At 48.8% G+C, this 17,104-nt stretch overlaps 1 protein-coding gene across 3 annotated transcripts in view; it reads right to left on the bottom strand.

Moving 5' to 3' along the window:
* Positions 1 to 4,200: 4,200 nt before the first annotated feature.
* Positions 4,201 to 17,104, bottom strand: part of TTC12 (tetratricopeptide repeat domain 12) — a 45,357-nt gene continuing 32,453 nt past the window's right edge. Inside the window, exons 16-22 of one of the 3 annotated variants that reach the window (XM_048511950.1) lie at positions 15,065 to 15,199; positions 13,432 to 13,536; positions 12,660 to 12,728; positions 10,656 to 10,757; positions 8,061 to 8,160; positions 6,742 to 6,967; positions 4,201 to 4,381 (exon numbers count right to left, since the gene is read on the bottom strand). In XM_048511950.1, the coding sequence (XP_048367907.1) occupies positions 4,306 to 4,381; positions 6,742 to 6,967; positions 8,061 to 8,160; positions 10,656 to 10,757; positions 12,660 to 12,728; positions 13,432 to 13,536; positions 15,065 to 15,199 (813 nt within the window). In that variant the 3' untranslated portion in view covers positions 4,201 to 4,305. Of the gene's footprint in view, positions 4,382 to 6,741; positions 6,968 to 8,060; positions 8,161 to 10,655; positions 10,758 to 12,659; positions 12,729 to 13,431; positions 13,537 to 15,064; positions 15,200 to 17,104 lie in introns of those variants that run through there. The other 2 variants (XM_048511951.1, XM_048511952.1) reach the window with 2 other exon arrangements.

Raw genomic sequence — 17,104 nt, 5'->3', positions numbered from 1 at the left:
GCTGAGCATGCAAAGAGGTCTGAGTTTGAGAACCACTGTTGTAGATGCTAATGCCATAAAGTCATTTATCTCTCCCCAATCTGTCTTAAGCACTTAAGTCGCAGGGAAAACAGCAGCTAAAACAAAATCTATTTGGTCTGTAAATAACACCATCCTTTTTCTGGTGATGCCGAGAAGGAGGCGGGGTGGGGGGAGGGAAGCCTCCTCCCAGGTAAAATGTCAGGCAAGCCCTAAACAAGGGAGTTTCATCCTCACTTCCCGGTTTCTGGTGGTCCACAAGCGATAGTCCAGAAGTCACTGTCGTATGACGTTATTACAGAAAAGCCCTACTGCACATTTCTTACTTCATCATGCAACCTGGTGCCTAATTTTTTTTTAAACAAAGCCCTTGGGGGGGGGAAAGGGGGGGTATTCAGGTAAAAATAAATAAATGCAGGCATGCAATTTAAATTAGGGGTGGGGTAAAAGATACCCTCCCAGTTGCTTCCTCAGTCTGATCAGCAGCCTTGTGGAAGTCTTTGACATAAAAAGAGGAACATAAGAACATAAGAACAAGCCAGCTGGATCACACCAGAGTCCATCTAGTCCAGCTCTCTGCTACTCGCAGTGGCCCACCAGGTGCCTTTGGGAGCTCACATGCAGGAGGTGAAAGCAATGGCCTTCTGCGGCTGTTGCTCCCGATCACCTGGTCTGTTAAGGCATTTGCAATCTCAGATCAAAGATTGCAACACACTATGAGATTCGACCTCCCCCTCCCCCCATTTCCCTTCATACTTGCTGAGACCTTGACTTGCAATTTATATGAATGGACTTTTTCATTTGGCATCTGGAGCCATTTCTGAGCAATCTCCACCCTCCCAGACCAAACAAAATGGTTTCAGCGAGAGGCATCCTTGAATGCGTTAATTTGAAATCTGAACAAATACTTGTTACATTTTGCAAAATGGCCCTTTTTTTTTTAAAGAATCCTGAAAGCCTCAGCCAGCTCCACAAAATTGAAGAGTAATGCTTGATCACCTTGGACATGTTTGTTTAATACGATTTGAAATAGTGTCCAGAGAGGATTATTTTCTTACACAGTGAGCGCGAAGCTGTTTTCTTCTCCAGCAGACTGTAGCTGGATTAAGGCGGCCCCCTAATGAAAACTGCAAAATACTGTTTGGGGTCTCTTAACACCAGCTCTCAGATAAGGATTAACAATTGGCTGGGAAGGTGCCTTTGAACTGACATCTGCTTCTCTGGACTGCGTGTGGGGAGGGGGGAGGTCACAAAGATACATCTCTCTCTCTCTCTCTCTCTCTCTCTCACACACACACACACACACACACACACACACACACACACACACACACAAACACACAGGCTGTTGGCTAACATTAGCAAGGAAACCACTGCATCAGCTTCCTGATTCCAGTCCAGATGAAAGACTCTGGGGCTTTGCAATCCAGTAAGTTCTGCCATCATGGTGTAGCAGACTCATATTATTAGAAGAATTTGGATTTATATCCCCCCTTTCTCTCCTGTAAGGAGACTCAAAGGGGCTTACAATCTCCTTTCTGGTGGTGGGATTCAAATAATTTAACAACTGGTTGTTTACAAGCACCATTTTAACAACCGGTTCTGCCGAAGTGGTGCGAACCTGCTGAATCCCACCACTGCTCCTTTCCCTTCCCCGCCCCCCACAACAAACACCCTGTGAGGTGGGTGGAGCTGAGAGAGCTCTGAAAAGCTGTGACTAGCCCAGGGTCACCCAGCTGGCGTGTGTGGGAGTGCACAAGCTAATCTAGTTCCCCAGATAAGCCTCCACAGCTCAAGTGTCAGAGTGGGGAATCAAACCCGGTTCTCCAGATTAGAGTGCACCTGCTCTTAACCGCTACGCCACTGATAGTGGGGGAGGATGGAGAACACACATATGAACACATGAAGCTGCCCAATACTGGACCAGGCCAGCAACAGCAGTGTTGTCTACTCAGGCTGGCAGCTGCTCTCCAGGGTCTGGGGCAGAAGCCTTTCTCATCAGTGTCTGCCTTCTCCTTCCAACTGGAGAGGCTGGAGATCGAAGATGGGAGCTTCTGCAAGCCAAGCTGATGCTCGGCCTTTGAGCCTCGGGCCCCCACTCTCGCCCACATCAGCAGGGCCAAAGAGGAATCTTGCATTTGTCCACCAACACAGCCTGACGAGGCCCCCACCGGAAAGAGAGGTGCCAGCCATCTGGAGGCACCTGGAACACATAGCCCATCAGAGCAGAAGAAGACAGCCCCGATGGTCTGAACATTTCCTCTCCCTGAAGTGGGGAAGGTTAATGCACTCATCAGCTGCTCCCGTGAGGAGATAATGATATATAATTTTAAACCTGTTACTCTCCAGGGAAAGAGGCAGTGCACATAATAGCCTGCTAAAAGGGACGGTTCTGTTTGACATCAAATAAATCGATCCCTGGCTTTTCTCCTCTGTGCAAGCTGACCGCCCGTTTGTTTTCTATCACTGGAACTCTATTAAGCAGCAGGTAGGGGAGTTGAACCTGTCAGTTTAGGGGCGGACGCTCAGTTCTGCAACAGAGCTATGCTGCTAGATCCTTTGGAAACCATGACAGTGCTTAGCTGTTAACTACCAGCCACACGTTTCTCCGACTCTCTTTACAAGGAGCTGAGGGCAGCATGCATTGTTCCTCCCTCCTCCACTTTATCTTCAGCAACCCTGTAAGGTAGGCCAGGCTCAAAGAGAGTGACTGGCCCAACTATTTCACTAACTTATTTAAAGCGTTGGTTAGCCTCACAGAGCTCAATGCTACTTAAAACTCAGATAAAATACACAAAGTGAAATACATTAAAACCACAAAACCCAAAGTTACAAAATCAGAACTGGTTGTAAACTTAATCCAATGCTGTGCTGAATAAAATCATCTTCAACTGCCTCCTAAAGATCGAAAATGAAGGAGTCAGGCAAACTGCGGTGTGTGTGTGTGTGTGTGTGTGTGCCATAGGCCTGCCGCTAAACAGGACCTCCCTCAGGTATCACCATTGAGCGTTAAGCTTCCTAGATGGATGGAACAATCAGGAAGGCCTCTCCCTGCGTTCTTAATTCCCAAGCAGGAACATTTGGGTGAAGATGCTCCTTCAGATACCCCAGTCCCAAGCCATGTAGAAGAGAAGAAGAAGAAGAGTTTGGATTTATATCCCCCCTTTCTCTCCTGCAGGAGACTCAAAGGGGCTTACAATCTCCTTGCCCTTCCCCCCTCACAACAAACACCCTGGGAGGTGGGTGGGGCTGAGAGAGCTCCGAGAAGCTGTAACTAGCCCAAGGTCACCCAGCTGGCGTGTGTGGGAGTGTACAGGCTAATCTGAATTCCCCAGATAAGCCTCCACAACTCAGGCGGCAGAGCTGGGAATCAAACCCGGTTCCTCCAGATTAGATACATGAGCTCTTAACACCTTGAACTGGGCTTAGAGGTGGATCAGTGGGCACTATAATTGTGGTAACATCCAGGTCAGCATGGGGTTAAGAGAAGCAGACTCTAGTCTGATGAACAGTTTTTCCCAGTCCTCCGAATGAAGTTGGGTGACCTTGGGCCAGTCACAGTTCTCTCTGAACTCTCTCAGCCCCACCTGCCTCAAGTGTCTGTTGTGAGGAGAGGAAGGGAAGGTGTTTGTAAGTCCCTTTGAGACTCCTTACAGGAGAGGAAGGGGACGGGGATATAAATCCAAACTGTTCTTCTTCTTCTGTGTAGGTGGCCCCAGTCAGCAGTCTAGTTGTATCTTCATGGCAGAGAAGGAAACTGAACCCAGGTCACCCCCGCCCCTCACCCACTACCAGACCCCTACTCCATCTCTGGTCCCATGCTGCTACTGCATGGGATCAGGGCTCAAAACAAAGACAGCTGACCCCCGTCCTCTTCAGCTGCCACTAGGAAGCCTGCTGAACAGCCCTAACGCATTGTAAGAGGGGTGGACTTGATGGGGTCTCTTCCAACGCTTATGATTCTATGATTCTAACAGTTACTTCTTGGCAAACAACAGTAGCTATGAAGAATCCAAAGGCTATTCCAGAGATAAATATGCAACTACCTATCATCAAAGGTTCGTGGCCAGGAAAGGTGCAAAGCTACCCCACCCCAGGCTCTGCTCCTGGCTTGTGATTCTCCCTCAGTTCTTCTCTCAAGACTTTTATCACCCATCTACAAAGCGCCAAGCAGGGGGCTGATTTCCATCAATTCTCTTTTATTGGAGAGGAAAAAAAGACGGGGGCAGTTCTGGCCAGAGATATAGCAGGCATCGTGGGCCTATTTCAGAGTACTGTTAGAAGAGTTTAAAATCCTTGCATGTGCTTCGTGGCGGAGGCCAGGACGGCCATTCCATTGAGCTCCCGCAACCGGTTGGTGTGCCTGCAAAGACAGAAGGCAACCCCAAGATTACACAGGGAAGGATTGCTGGGCATGAGATGGATTTCGGCTTCACTTGCTGGGCGGAATCTCAGGTGGCGGCTGGCAAGGAGCCAAAGTTCGTTGTAGCCAATATTTATCGATTGATTTGATTTATTTTTAGTTGCCACTCACCCAAGGAGCTAAAAACAACATAAAAGCTGATAACAGAGATAAAATATTGACATTAAAATGTTAAACTATGAAACCATGTGGCTAGAAGAAGAGGAGGAGATGGGATTGATACCCCGCCTTTCTCTACCTGAAAGAGTCTCAAAACAGCTTGCAAACTCTTTTTTTCTTACTCTCCCCACAGCAGACACCTTGTGAGGCAGGTGGGGCTGAGAGAGTTCAAAGAGAATTGGGACTGGCCCAAGGCCACTCGGCAGGAATGCAGGAGTGCGGAGACACATCTGGTTCACCAGACAAGAGTGGGGAATCAAGTCCGGTTCTCCCCAGATTTGAGGCCATAGCTCTTAACCACAACACCACGCTGGCACTCACAACATCACACACAAAAAAAAGAGAATAGATTTCCCAGCAAACAAAACAGCCCCACACCATTCCATTATCTGCACAGGATTCCTCATCCCCACACAACAGAAGGATGACTCTGCAGAAATAAGCAGGGAGTACACTTGGCCCACACGTGCGGAAGGGAGATGGGCATCATACTTCCCATCCCAGTTGTAAGGGTCCAAGGAAGAGAGTTCCCACATTTCCTGGCAACTGGTCATAGATCTTAGGATACCTTCTGCATGCTCAGACAGCTCAGAGTTTGGGGCACGCTGCAATCTAATCCCATTCCAGCTGCAGATCCTTGCATAGAACTGGCATAAATCAGCTCAGACGCACAACTTTACAGCTGGAAAACCTGCCCTGTGTTAAAGAGGTACGATCTGGCACCAGAACTATGCAGCACTAAAACGCCTCTACTGGCTCTGGCTTCTGAAGCTAAAAACCCCAAAGCAAAACACAAATTAATGCTACTGCAATAGAAATCGCATCCAAATTGATTTCCAAAACCAACATTAAGCAGATTTCTACTACCTATAGATATTTACATTAATTTCCATAATTCATGTTCCACACATCAAAATTGGTTTCCTTGAGCAAGTCATTTAGGACTGGGATAGATATCCAGGAGGACTGACCACAGGGAAAGCCCTGGAAGCCCCCTGGCCTCCTCCTGTGTCAGACAGAGAAGCCGCCCGTCCCACATGCCGCTCTGGTGGCAGCCAAAGAGCTGCTCTACTCAAGAATACTCTGGGGTAAATCAGAAACACTGGGCCTTTCCCCACTTACCTTAATCCCCCCTATGCCGCACGCTGCTCTGCGTGGGGTCATCACAAGGAGCCGTTTAAAAGAGCACCAGGGATGCCACGCGCTGATGAGGTGCAACAGCGGCAGCGTCGGGGCGGCTGCGCTGTCGCCGCCCCTGCCGTGGGGAGTGCCGAGAGACCCCTGACTACTTTCGGAGAGTAGCGCGGGGCTTAAGGTAAGTGGGGAAAGGCCCACTGTGGGGTGTTTTTCCACTTGGACCTTTCACTCACTAAAATGTTTATCATGCGAGCCCTCCTAATATCTCTGACATGTCCCACACAGTGCATGCACCCAGGCAGCCAGCTAAATCCACATTTTAAAAGAAGCTCCAGGAGATCACAGACTAAGATTCCGCCACTTGGCTGTGCTGTGTTCACTGTGCTGTGTCCACTAACTAATGCTACCGATGAGAAAAATGACCCCTCCTCCCAGCACAGTGCAATGAAACTGGCTAGCAGGAGTTACACACACTGGGTCCTTCGCTTGATATTTGTCAGGCTGGAGTCTGGCAACCAGCAGAAGAGCATGGGGGGGGGGCAGCGCAGCCGCCCCAACGCTGCCGCTGTTGCGCCTCATCAGCACGCGGCATCCCTGGCGCTCTTTTAAACGGCACAGAGTTAAACGGCACAGAGTCCACAGAGTTAAAATACTTTCGTTTTCCTGACAAGAGGTTCTCACAGCTGAAGACTTTATGTCAGTCTTCTGATCTTGGGTTCATCTTGCATTCCTGCTTGTCACACCTTCTGCGGTGTGGGATAGTATTACGGGTTGGGGAGGGAGGAGGAGGAACGGGGCTTGATATACTGGGGTGGTTTGAAGGTTCTGGCAGAACCAGCTTTTCCCCTCTTACCCAGGGATCTGCCAATAAAGGGTACTTAACCTTCAAGTTACAGAGTCTGACTTAGATCATAGATGCAGGTTTTGACAGTATCAACATAACCTCTCAGCTGTTCCCACCACTCTGCTGTTCTCACAAAAGGTGAGTCTGCTCCCAAGGATACCTTGCATCCGCCATGCAGAGCTTCCCCAGAGTGATCGCTGCGTTCTCTTGCACCGAGACCTTTCGAGCATTGCCACCGGCAAGTTTCAATAAGATCCTCACAACATTAGTGCTTAACAAATCCGTGGCAGTCCCAGGCACCTCAAGGCATCTCCCGAGGCAGAAAGCAGCGTTTCCTGCCACCGTCTCGTCCTCAGAGAGCAAAAGTTTCAGCAGCATGCTACATTCTGGAAAACAACCAAGCAAAGCGAAAGGGCATGCCACCTTAAACGTCAGGGAAAGAAGGCACGGGCTGGGTACTGCGTGACTCCACACTTCCACTCCATATTTATTTATTTTATTTATTACTTGGTTTTCTATACCGCCCTGTCCCCAGGGGGCTCTGGGAGGGGTACAGCATAAAATTCCACCACAATACAACCAGACAAGGGAGCAAAAACTAACTACACGTAAATAAATTACCAATTACACAGGCTCCATCTATTTTAAAAATGATTACTAAAATCCCTTTAAAAACAGTGGTTAGTACAATAAAAGGCATCCAGTGAAAACGCATATTTAAAACCCTCCCCAAGAGGGGGGGAACGGCGGGTCCCATCGATATGAAGGGAACCCTGATGTAGAAGGAGTAGGAGGGGGAACTTCACTCAGCAGCTGGTCTCTCCAAAGGCCCGGTTGAACAGCTCAGTCTTACAGGCCCTGCGGAATTCGCCAAGATCCCACAGGGCCCGGACAACTGGAGGGAGAGTGTTCCAGCAGGCCGGGGCCAGAGCCATAAAGGCCCTGGCCCGTGTGGAGGCCAGCCGCATCATTGAGGGGGCGGTCATCTTTTCAGTCATCTGAAAAGGCAACTAGAAAGAAGAGAGGCCAGGCTTCTGCTCTAGGTGGGGAGATTAACAGTAGAGTGATGAACTTCCTAGGCACATATTGGCAATAACTTCCCAGAACCGCCCCTCCTGATCCTTTCTCTGTTGGCACCTACGAAGGTTAACTCAATAGTAGTTAGCTTCATGTGTTCATAGGAGTCAGCAGTAATCATGGAGGAGATCTTTGGTCTTTCCAGAAGAAGCTGAGGTTTGAGACAGCTTCCTAACAGTGCTTTGGGAGAAACGGAGAGCCTACTGTCTTCAAGGAGTGTACAGACTGCCCACTTGAGAAGGTGGGACTTTGCTCATTGAAGCATGGCTGGAAATCAGAGGGCAAAGAGGGCAAACTGTCCGGTAAACGTGCCTAGATCCTCTTGGCCATAAAACGGGAGGTGCCTGCCTGTGGTCCCTGTCCCAGGTGAACTATTTGCAGAGGAAGGAAGTCAGTGCTTACTCTTGTCCAGCTTCACAATCTCCTCCTGAGCCTGCCGGCTACTCTTAGCGCAAACAGCGAGGGTCTTTATCGCATAGCCAGATGTGACCTGCCCACCTACCTAGATTGGAGTAAGAAACGCACACATATGCATTCAATTATGCTTCCTGGGACTTGCAAGTACAGCAACAACCCCCTAAAAACAGACAGACAGACAGGCCCAGGCAAATAGTTGCTTATGAGAATGCTTTAGAACAGTGATGGCGAACCTATGGCACGGGTGCCAGAGGTGGCACTCGGAGCTCCCTCTGTGGGCACGCGCCCACAGAGTTCGTTATGTGGGGGCGGAAAATCAACCCACACACACACACACACATATCTAGGCTGGCCTGAGCCACTGAGCATGATGTGCACGCACTGCTGTGAGAAGGGAGGACTCGGCTGGTGGGTCTGGTGCCTGTGCTCCGGGTGGCTGCTGCCCGAGGGCGGGGCGCAGAGGAGGCAGAGATGCTAGAGAGGCACAGAGTAGTGCATGCAGGACTTGCTGGAGGCTAGAGCAGGCTGGCCCCTGCTCGAGCGGGTGGGGCAGAGGAAGAGGGAGCCAACTGTTTTTTTTTCTAAACGAAAACCTCAGCATTCAGGTTAAATTGCCGGGTTGGCACTTTGCGATAAATAAGTGGGGTTTGGGTTGCAGTTTGGGCACTCGGTCTCAAAAAGGTTCGCCATCACTGCTTTAAAATAAGACCCGTCAGTGTGGTGAGGGGCTTGCTTTGTATTCCTCTTCCTGTTAAATGTATTACTGCATAATTGTACCCCAGTGAAGCATCATAATGGGAATCTACTGCTAACACGGCAGGAGTATCTGACCTTTAACAGGGGCACAGGCATGCCCAAGAATAAATCTGCAAGGCAAACGCTGCTTCTTAAGGGGCCTTTCTGTATATGAATTGCTGAGAAGGGAGTAAATCTCTCAAACGCTGGCTCGGCTGCACACTCAATGGCTGTAAAAAGGTCTCTTGGTGCCTTCCATGTACACTGTGAGCATTTTCATTTCGTCACAAACACGTAAACTGTGTGGTGGCAGAATCATCAAACGGTCTGGGAATATTTGTTTTTCTTTCCTTTTCTTTCTGGCTCTAAAACGTTTTAAGACTTGTACTGACACCGTGAAGCCCCAGAACACGTTGCACAAACACACAGCTGGTGCTCAAATCACAATGGAACTGGGCATTCGCTTCACTGCTGCACACGGGAGGCCAAAGCCAAGCCCAGAAGGGATGTGATTTTACTTCTTTAAACCACTGCAACTTGAAATAGCATCAGGATGGGGTAGAGTCTACACTGAAATTAAATCAGTCTTTTTTTAAAAAAAAAAAATTACTCAATATATACAAGATTACATTCTAGCACAACAACAGGTCTAGTACGGTGGAAACCTGAAGGTGAAGCAATGGTATTGGACATAGCAAGCAAGAAACCTGCCAGGGCTTGTAGGGGGCACCTCCTTTTCCCCTGCAACCCCTTCCCCAAACTTTTTCCTTTATCCCTCCTCCTGGCAGTCCCCAAATCTTCTCTCCCCGCCCCCCACCCCAGCTTCTTTCTCTCCTTCCCATCCACCCGCCCACCTTCCCCCTTCTCCACGGCAGGAAGGAGAGAAGGAAAGTTAGACTGGGAGGCCGAAGAAGAAGAAGAAGAAGAAGAGGAAGAAGAGGAAGAAGAGGAAGAAGAGGAAGAAGAAGAGGAAGAAGAAGAGGAAGAGGAAGAAGAGGAAGAAGAGGAAGAAGAGGAAGAAGAGGAAGAAGAAGAAGAAGAAGAAGAAGAAGAAGAAGAAGAAGAAGAAGAAGAAGAAGAAGAAGAAGAAGAAGAAGAAGAAGAAGAAGAAGAATTTGGATTTATATCCCCCTTTCTCTCCCGAAGGAGACTCAAAGGGGCTTACAATCTCATCCCCCACCCCCCCCAACAAATACCCTGTGAGGTGGGTGGGGTTGAGAGAGCTCTGAAGAACTGTGACTAGCTCAAGATCACCCAGCTGGCATGTGTTGGAGTGCACAAGCTAATCTGGTTCACCAGATAAGCCTCCAAAACTCAAGTGGCAGAACGGGGAATCACACCCAGTTTACCAGGTTAGAGTGCACCTGCTCTTAACCACTACACCACGCTGGCTCTCTAAGCCCAGAAAGAAGCCCTCCGCCTGCCTTTCACTGAGAGAAATGAAGGTCTGAAGGCCCAGCAGCTCACGCAGTAGCCACAGGTATCAGTGAGCATCCATTTCTTCCAGCTACATCCAATGCTTCTATCATTTGGGGGTGTAGCTAAGCACCTAATCTATTTTCCCCCACATTTCAGACTTTTGCAACTATGGGGCTTTCCTCGGATTTGTAGAAACGTCAGGCTTGGAGGGCCATGGAAATGAGCACACAAGAGTTACCAGAGGTTTCACTGGGTCAAGTTCAGATTCAAGGGCAAACGCTTCCAGAGACGAGTCCCATGAAATCCAGTGATGTCCATATGTCCATGTGCTGCTTAATGACTTCTGGCAGCGTAGCAGAGACATATGCTTTGGCCACTGGAAAAGTCAACCATCCCTCTGCGCAAAACTGGGGGGGGGGGAAATACCTTCAGAAAGCGGATCATTTTCATCACCAGGCCCTGCTTCACCCTCCCTTCCACAGCGGCTGGACTCGCAGGCAGGATGCGGCTCAACAGCCCAACCGCTCGCTTTAATGAAAAGAAAATGGGAGGAAATGAAAAAAGGGAATTGTGTTTCTCTGAAAGAAAATTATGATATTTGTTTCCCTGCTCGCTTGAGCTGACCGCGCTCGTTGTCTCAGTAGGGAGGCTGGTGGCAGCAAAAAGGGAGAAAGAAAGTGGCAGGCAGATGTCGAATATTAATGATCTGGAAAGACAGGACAGCGCGACTGAACCGCCTCTGCTTTTTTTAAAGAATTCATCCAATGTGGAGCAGAGCCCGTTCCTCCGGTGTCTCAGCCAGTAAGATTTATTATTTACTGATTTAGTTAGTGGATTTCTATCCTCTTCTTCAAATACATCCCAGCATGGGTTACATAGTCTAAAAACTTACTCAATATTACAATAAAAATATCATAGACCTATCATAAAAGCAAGCCTGGGAGAGCCAATGCTTGTTTCATTAAAACCTGGGTTCTTTTCTCCAATAACTCCAACCAGCTGAGGTCTCAACGATTTTTATTGAAAAACAGAAATCAAAGAAATAAAACTTAGATTGCGGTTAAGGAATTGCTTAGGTAATTATGTCCCTTTTCGTTCTTTGTCCCCATTCCGGGAACCCATGGCCCAGAGATGCTTCTCTGACCAGGTCTCAAGATGGAATTCCAAAACCTTTGTTTTCCCCTTCCCAGGAAAACTCTGTTCAGGCCATGAGGTAACTTAGGCCTTTGAAGTTTCATCCTAGCACCTCTGCATAGTTTCCTGTCCTCCCTCCAGGAGATCAAAAGGCAAAGATGCTTTTCACAGTCATGTGTGATTTTGCTAGTTTTACAGTACTGTTCCATCACAAGACCAGATTTAAAAACTACTAAAATGTATCTAAAAACAATTACCCAGTACTCCAAAACCCACTCCTTCCCCAGCTCTCCCCAGGTGCAGATGGAGGCCAAGAAAGCTAATGGCTGGAGGGTAGATGTCATTGATCAGTCAAACACCCGGATGAAAATGATGGTCTTCACCAGGTGCCAACAGGTGTATAATGTCAGCACCTGTCGGACCTCTAAAGTGAGGGCATAAGAAACATAAGAACACAAGAACAAGCCAGCTGGATCAGACCAGAGTCCATCTAGTCCAGCTCTCTGCTACTTGCAGTGGCCCACCAGGTGCCTTTGGGAGCTCACATGCAGGAGGTGAAAGCAATGGCCTTCTGCGGCTGTTGCTCCCGAGCACCTGGACTGTTAAGGTATTTGCAATCTCAGATCAAAGAGGATCAAGATTGGTAGCCATAAATCGACTTCTCCTCCATCAATCTGTCCAAGCCCCCTTTAAAGCTATCCAGGTTAGTGGCCATCACCACCTCCTGTGGCAGCATATTCCAAACACCGATCACACGTTGCGTGAAGTGTTTCCTTTTATTATTATTTTATTCCATAAAGTGGGGGTTATTGCAGAGAAAGCCCCCCACGCAGCCGCCCGACCTCAACACTGGGGCGGTCTATATGGCAGAAGGCAGAAGATGGTGCCTCCTTAACAGTGACAGAATGCCCTTCCACCTCAGCGAGTGCTGGGGATGACTGATGTAGAAATGTAATTCAGAGCCTCTCAGCAGGCAATGGGTGGATGTTTCCAGCCCAACCTTCCCTTCTTGCTGCCTCCAGCATTGGCAGCAGTTGCTGCCAGCAACCTACTCTTAGCCCAGAGATTCCCTTAAGACACTCTGAGCAAGAAAATGTGGCGGGGAACTCACTTTCCACAAGAAACGTGGAGAGGAGAAAGGATGATAGTTGGAAGGGAGATAGACCCAGGGCAGAGAGGCATGCCAAACAACTCAGCTGAGTAGGTTGGCTTGGTGGGTGGAAGTGAAGCAGGTCAGGGCCAAAGGAAGCTGCACTTTTGGGACTGGTGGTCTTCTGCTAACTCGGGGCTACTTACAGTCACGACAGTTCCATCCTGACTGCTGAGGAGAGACATGCACCTCTGGGAGATCTCTTCTGCAAGCTCCTAAAACGAGATCAGGATTAGACCACCGGGTGACCATGAGGGAAGCCAGAGCGGGTGCCAAGTTTTGGAGGCCCTGGTTGAAGAGTGCACAGAAGGTCCGTCTCCTCTTCGGCAGGCCATCCCCCCCGCTTGTGTGCCCCCTGGTGCTCCCTTCTCATGCCCACTCCCCCATCTCCCATGCACACACTTGCCTGCGTGCCCTTTCTGCAACTGAGCTGGACACTCTGTGGGGAGGGGCACTCCCACCAAAGCAACAGCTGGGCAGCACATGCAGCCAGGAGCATCGGTGACAAAGAACTCCCAAGCATGGGGGCTGGGCAGGGGCAGAGGGCCCCATCTGTAGCCCTGGCAGTTGCCCCACCTTTGGGAATGTTGATGAGCAAAACAGCCCCGTCTTTAATGTGGCACAAGGCAGTCACCATTCCAGGAAGGCTCCTCTTTAGTGCAGCCTGTGATGCTCTGTGTCACAGGATAACGGGCCAGTAGAAAACAGAGACAAGCTCTGCACAGAGAGGCACCGACTGGCCGGGTGCATTTGGCAGCCAGAAAGGAGCCCTGGCAACAACCCACAGGGAAAGGAAGGCCCAGCAGAGCCTCACAGATTGTATAATGCAGACAGGAAGCCTCACAAAAGGTTTTAACATGCAGGTCTGGCCTGTCAGAGAACAGAGTCCCTCCTCCCCTCCCCCCCACCTCACTGTACCTGAATGGCCAGGCTCGACTCCAGACAGAGGTTCATCATCAGGCCGAGGATTGCCTGGAGGCACGCTGGGTATCTGCTGCCTCTGCTTTCAGACCAGCACTCGTCCTGTGCAAGCAGAAGAAGACAAAAGAGGCCTTCTTCTTAACAATGAAGCCAACAGGCCTACGAAATGGCCACAGATCACAGCCTCCTGCCTGGCCCGTTCTCCTGCTCACCCTGTCATCAATCTGATCATTTCTCGTCAAAAGTGAGATGGTAGACCCCAGGGGTCCCCAGCCTTTTGAGCCCGTGGGGAACCACTGGAAGGATGACACAGCATGGTGGGCACAGTCACAAAATGGCTACCACAGCTTACTTTCGGTCGCCCAGTGAAGACCCTGGAGGGCTCAGGGCGGTGAACAGCAAAAACATAAATAGAGCACATGAGACCAAGACTAAAATCCTTTAAATTAGTTTTCTGGCTCTATATAAAATAAAACCCCATCCCATTAAAACGCAGCATACTAAAATCAATATGATAGATGGCACCTACTATCAAATCCCCTGAAGAAAAGAGGGAAGGGGACGGCAGGGTCCACTGGTGTTATAAAAAGGAAGTTCTTCTGCTGTACTGGCAGCTGCGGCCAAAGCAACTTTTTTAAAAAAAATCTGCACTGCCAAGCAAGTCATCAGCAGCCAATCAAAAGGCTTGCTGGGCAAAAGCCCCACCAGGCCTCACCCACTTTCTAAAAACACTTGGTACTAGGAAAGGTGTCAATGAGAGCCATGGAGCCCTCAAGCACCGCATTGGAGACCTGTTTATTTTTTATGGAAGAAAACAGTTAAAGGAAATGTATTGTCGAAGGCTTTCACGGCCGGAATCACTTGGGTGCTGTGTGGTTTCCGGGCTGTATGGCCGTGATCTGGCATCTTCAGAGGATCCTCTGCAGATGCCAGCCACAGATGCAGGCGAAACGTCAGGAGAGAATGCTGCTAGAACACGGCCATACAGCCCGGAAACCACACAGCACCCAAGTTAAAAGAAACTTAATCCGTAAGTGCTTTGTACGGTCATTTGAACGGTTATTTTTCCCACCTGGGAAGTTAAGGTAGATTTCCCCTTATTTGTTTAATTAAAAGATTTTAACTCTTACTCTTTCCACTGCATATGACCTTCGTGTGGGCTAACGAAATAAATAGAAACAATTAAATAAATTAGCCACACACAAAAAAGGCAAAATCTCTGGTAACCTCCATCAATGGCAAATGCAGGATAAATTCTCCTGGCCACACCCAGAAATTGGCAGCTGAGTTTGTGCGGCAGCTGGAGGTTGTAGCTGTGCTAATGGGAAAGGCGACACCTCTGCCTTAAACCACATGGAAATGTTTTAATTAGTGAAAATTAACATAAACTTAGTGGGGGAGCGCTGGCTTCGCAGGCCAGATCAGTGACTAGGTACTGCTCAAGCTGTTCCAATTTGTTCCAATTTGCATTTTTAAAAAAAATTAAAATAATAATAATAATAAAAAAGTAACTCTTGAGAAGGGACCTTCACCAAAAGAGGCAGCAGCAGCAGCAGCACGGCAGAATGGAGCGGGCAAAGGGCCCTGCCCAAGACAGGCTGGGCCAATGCAAGGGACCGCGCCAACTCACCACAAGGTTTAAGCAGGCCAGCCAGCATTCCTGGCTTTCAGCCATCTGCATCCGGATAACCGTGTCAGAACAGATGTCGCCCATGATGGAAATGCACTGTACGAGGGCTGCCTGGTTCACTGTCTTGAGAGAATTCTTTGGAAACAAGAAGAACAGAAGACTTTGGATATATACCCACCCCCCTTTCTCTCCCGTAAGGAGACTCAAGGTGGCTTATAAGCTCCCTTCCCTTCCTCTCCCCACAACATAAGAACATAAGAACAAGCCAGCTGAATCAGACCAGAGTCCATCTAGTCCAGCACTCTGCTACTCGCAGTGGCCCACCAGGTGCCTTTGGGAGCTCACATGCAGGATGTGAAAGCAATGGCCTTCTGCTGCTGCTGCTCCTGAGCACCTGGTCTGCTAAGGCATTTGCAATCTGAGATCAAGGAGGATCAAGATTGGTAGCCATAGACCGACTTCTCCTCCATAAATCTGTCCAAGCCCCTTTTAAAGCTATCCAGGTTAGTAGCCATCACCCCCTCCTGTGGCAGCATATTCCAAACACCAACCACACGTTGCGTGAAGAAGTGTTTCCTTTTATTAGTCCTAATTCTTCCCCCCAGCATTTTCAATGAATGCCCCCTGGTTCTAGTATTGTGAGAAAGAGAGAAAAATTTCTCTCTGTCAACATTTTCTACCCCGTGCATAATTTTATAGACTTCAATCATATCCCCCCTCAGACGTCTCCTCTCCAAACTAAAGAGTCCCAAACGCTGCAGTCTCTCCTCACAACAGACACCTTGTCAGGTAGGTGGGGCTGAGAGAGTTCTGAGAAAACTGTGACTAGCCCAAGGGCATGTGTTGGAGTGCGGGAAAACATCTGGTTCACTCCGCCACTCAGGTGGAGGAGTGGGGAATAAAACCCTGTTCTCCAGATTAGAATTCACCTGCTCTTGACACCTAACTGGCTCTCACAAGAGTGAGAAATAGGTGTTTCTTTGGCCATCACGAATACTGAACCCTGGGCCAAACATCCCCAAACATTACAGCGAAACCGCACCAAAAAATCATGATCTGATGTGGCGCTTGGAGGCTTCCCTTGACCCCGTGTCATTGTTTTTTAAAACCAGCATTCTAGGGAGATGCCCACTCTCTGATAACGAGCCCAGGAGCACCAGCAGGCAAAACAGCAGCATTTCAGAACATACTTTACTTTCATGATATAGCTCTATCGGCCTGGAGACCATAATAAAATCCCCCGAGATAAAATAAATCATTCCTTTTCTACTTATCGTTTCCCCGGGAAAGAACTTCAAAATTGATACGGTTATGTGGATCTGACCCAGCAAGCAAATGTTTCAATTCGTCGTCTATAGGTGCATCACTAATTCGTTGCAAACAGCGAGAAAACTTTTTCTTCCTTATGTGCGTGAACAGACTGCGTTCTGTCATGATGCACAAAGGCACATCCTATCAGAGTAAGGTTTAAATGTGAGAATTTAAAGTTGCCAGGAGGCGAGGGAGAGGCTCCCTCCTGTTACGATGGGGATTTTGTGCCACATCCTTGTGTGTGTGGATGTGAGGAGGTGATTTCTGCCCCGGTCTGAGACATTTCTCACAACAGCAGTCATAGATTTGCCTCCCATCAGTGCCACAGACAGCCAAGGCTAAACAGAGATGACAGAAAGGTAAGAATATGGTTGACTGCTTCTGGCTATGGAGGTTCACTGACTAGTGGCCACTGACAGAACAAATCTCCTGGACTTTGTCTCTTCGCCTTAAAGGCACCAGCGTGCATGGCCATCACGATATTCACCAGCACTGACTTCTACAATTCATCTGCTTGTGGAAAAAAATAAGTGCTACCTTTTTTCATTAACTTTGTTGGTTAAGAGGAAGCCACGGGCGGATGGATGCACGGCAAGAGCTTAGCCCACTCTTGACCACTGGCATGGACGTAGGTAAGGGGGGGGTTTCTCGGGTTTGAACCCCCCCCATTCATGTCCGAAGCTCCGCCCCTCCGTTTGTGGGTTTTAAAAACATTTTAGTATCTTTAGG

This window comes from Sphaerodactylus townsendi, linkage group LG12 (assembly GCF_021028975.2).
Source record: "Sphaerodactylus townsendi isolate TG3544 linkage group LG12, MPM_Stown_v2.3, whole genome shotgun sequence".
Classification (NCBI taxonomy): domain Eukaryota; kingdom Metazoa; phylum Chordata; class Lepidosauria; order Squamata; family Sphaerodactylidae; genus Sphaerodactylus; species Sphaerodactylus townsendi.
Note: the sequence above shows the minus strand (reverse complement) of the source record. Positions and strands in the feature narration are given on the sequence as shown.